The sequence below is a fragment of the Otolemur garnettii genome, unplaced genomic scaffold (assembly GCF_000181295.1).
Source record: "Otolemur garnettii isolate 467f Iridium unplaced genomic scaffold, OtoGar3 scaffold00008, whole genome shotgun sequence".
In the NCBI taxonomy this organism is placed as follows: Eukaryota; Metazoa; Chordata; class Mammalia; order Primates; family Galagidae; genus Otolemur; species Otolemur garnettii.
Window position 1 is genome coordinate 12,046,290 of NW_003852403.1, and position 1,479 is coordinate 12,047,768.

Below are 1,479 nucleotides of genomic sequence, written 5' to 3' on the forward strand. Positions count from 1 at the left end.
CCTGTAGTCCCAGCTACTTGGGAGGCTGAGGCAGAAGAATTGCCTAAGCCCAGGAGTTGGAGGTTGCAGGAGCGACTCTGCTGCACTCTACCGAGGGTGAAAAAGTGAGACTCTGTCTCTACAAAAAAAAACTGCTTTTCCAGTTTTGTTCTTATTTAACTAGATCCAATGATTAGTTTTTATATTCATGTGTTATTAGTGACTTATTTTTTATTAATTAAAAATATTACAGCTGTCCCTTTTCCTCCAACACATCGCTTGACATCTGAAGAAGTATTTGATATGGATGGGATACCTAGGGTTGATGTTCTGAAGAACCATTTAGTAAAAGAAGGTCGGGTAGATGAAGAAATTGCACTAAGAATTATCAATGAGGGTGCTGCCATCCTTCGGAGAGAGAAAACCATGATAGAAGTAGAAGCTCCAATTACAGGTATACATATTTATGTCTTGGGTAGTATTTTTTTTACATTGTTATTTAATTAATTGGATTTAAAGCTGTTTTGAGTCATACTGTATACTAAATTAAAGTTATATTAATATCTTGAATTTCCAAATTATTTTCCATACTTTAAAAAAGTTTTTGCCTTTTTTCAGTGAATAAATATGATCCTAAATACTCTGAGTACAGAAATTAGTCTAATGTGTTTTTGTGAAAGTTTCATCAGTTGTGTTGACCATACTTCAGTTTGATTCAACACTTACTTTGCTTTCAGTTTATTAGGGTCAAATACCTTGATGTCATATCAAATACCAAAGGTGATCAGTTAGAGGTCAACAGAAGGTACTGTGTTAAACTGGAGATTTTAACTGCCATCATTATAATTTTGTCATCTTATGACTTAAACACATCCTTAGCTTCCTTAGAGAGGGAGCTCTATAAATATAAATGAAAATTTGTCACTGACCACAGATTTCGTTATTTCTCTTACATCTTGTTCTAGATCTTGAACACATGAACACTTGGTTATACATCATCCCTATCATGACTCTTTATTTACCACATCCTTCTTAGACATTTCTTGATAGCATTTATACTATCTCTTATGTAAAAAATACTATAATTTGACTAAAATTTGTAATTTCAGAGGTTTTTTTTTCTTACCTAATAATCTTCTTGTTTCAGTGTGTGGTGACATCCATGGCCAATTTTTTGATCTGATGAAACTTTTTGAAGTAGGAGGATCACCTGCTAATACACGATACCTTTTTCTTGGTGATTATGTGGACAGAGGTTATTTTAGTATAGAGGTAATAATCATATACTGTCATTTGATATGCTGTTAAGTGTTATAGATGATTTCCATTAATTCCTAGTAAAATAAGTTTCTAAAAGTACTTGTGTTGGGTTTTTTTTAGTACCTCCATATGTTCTGAAGTTTTTAGGAAAATCTACTGTTCATTCCTCTATCTTTCAAATCATTCAATTAATTTTCTTTGTATAGCTCTATTTATATAATTATAATCGCCATTTTTCCC

General features: G+C 32.3%; 1 protein-coding gene across 4 annotated transcripts in view; it reads left to right on the forward strand.

Annotated features, from left to right (window-relative positions):
• Positions 1 to 1,479, forward strand: part of PPP3CB (protein phosphatase 3 catalytic subunit beta) — a 59,228-nt gene that overhangs the window by 15,988 nt on the left and 41,761 nt on the right. For all 4 annotated transcript variants that reach the window (XM_012801402.1, XM_003783557.2, XM_003783556.2 and 1 more), the window contains exons 2-3: positions 233 to 433; positions 1,127 to 1,251. In XM_012801402.1, the coding sequence (XP_012656856.1) occupies positions 233 to 433; positions 1,127 to 1,251 (326 nt within the window). The remainder of the gene's footprint in view (positions 1 to 232; positions 434 to 1,126; positions 1,252 to 1,479) is intronic.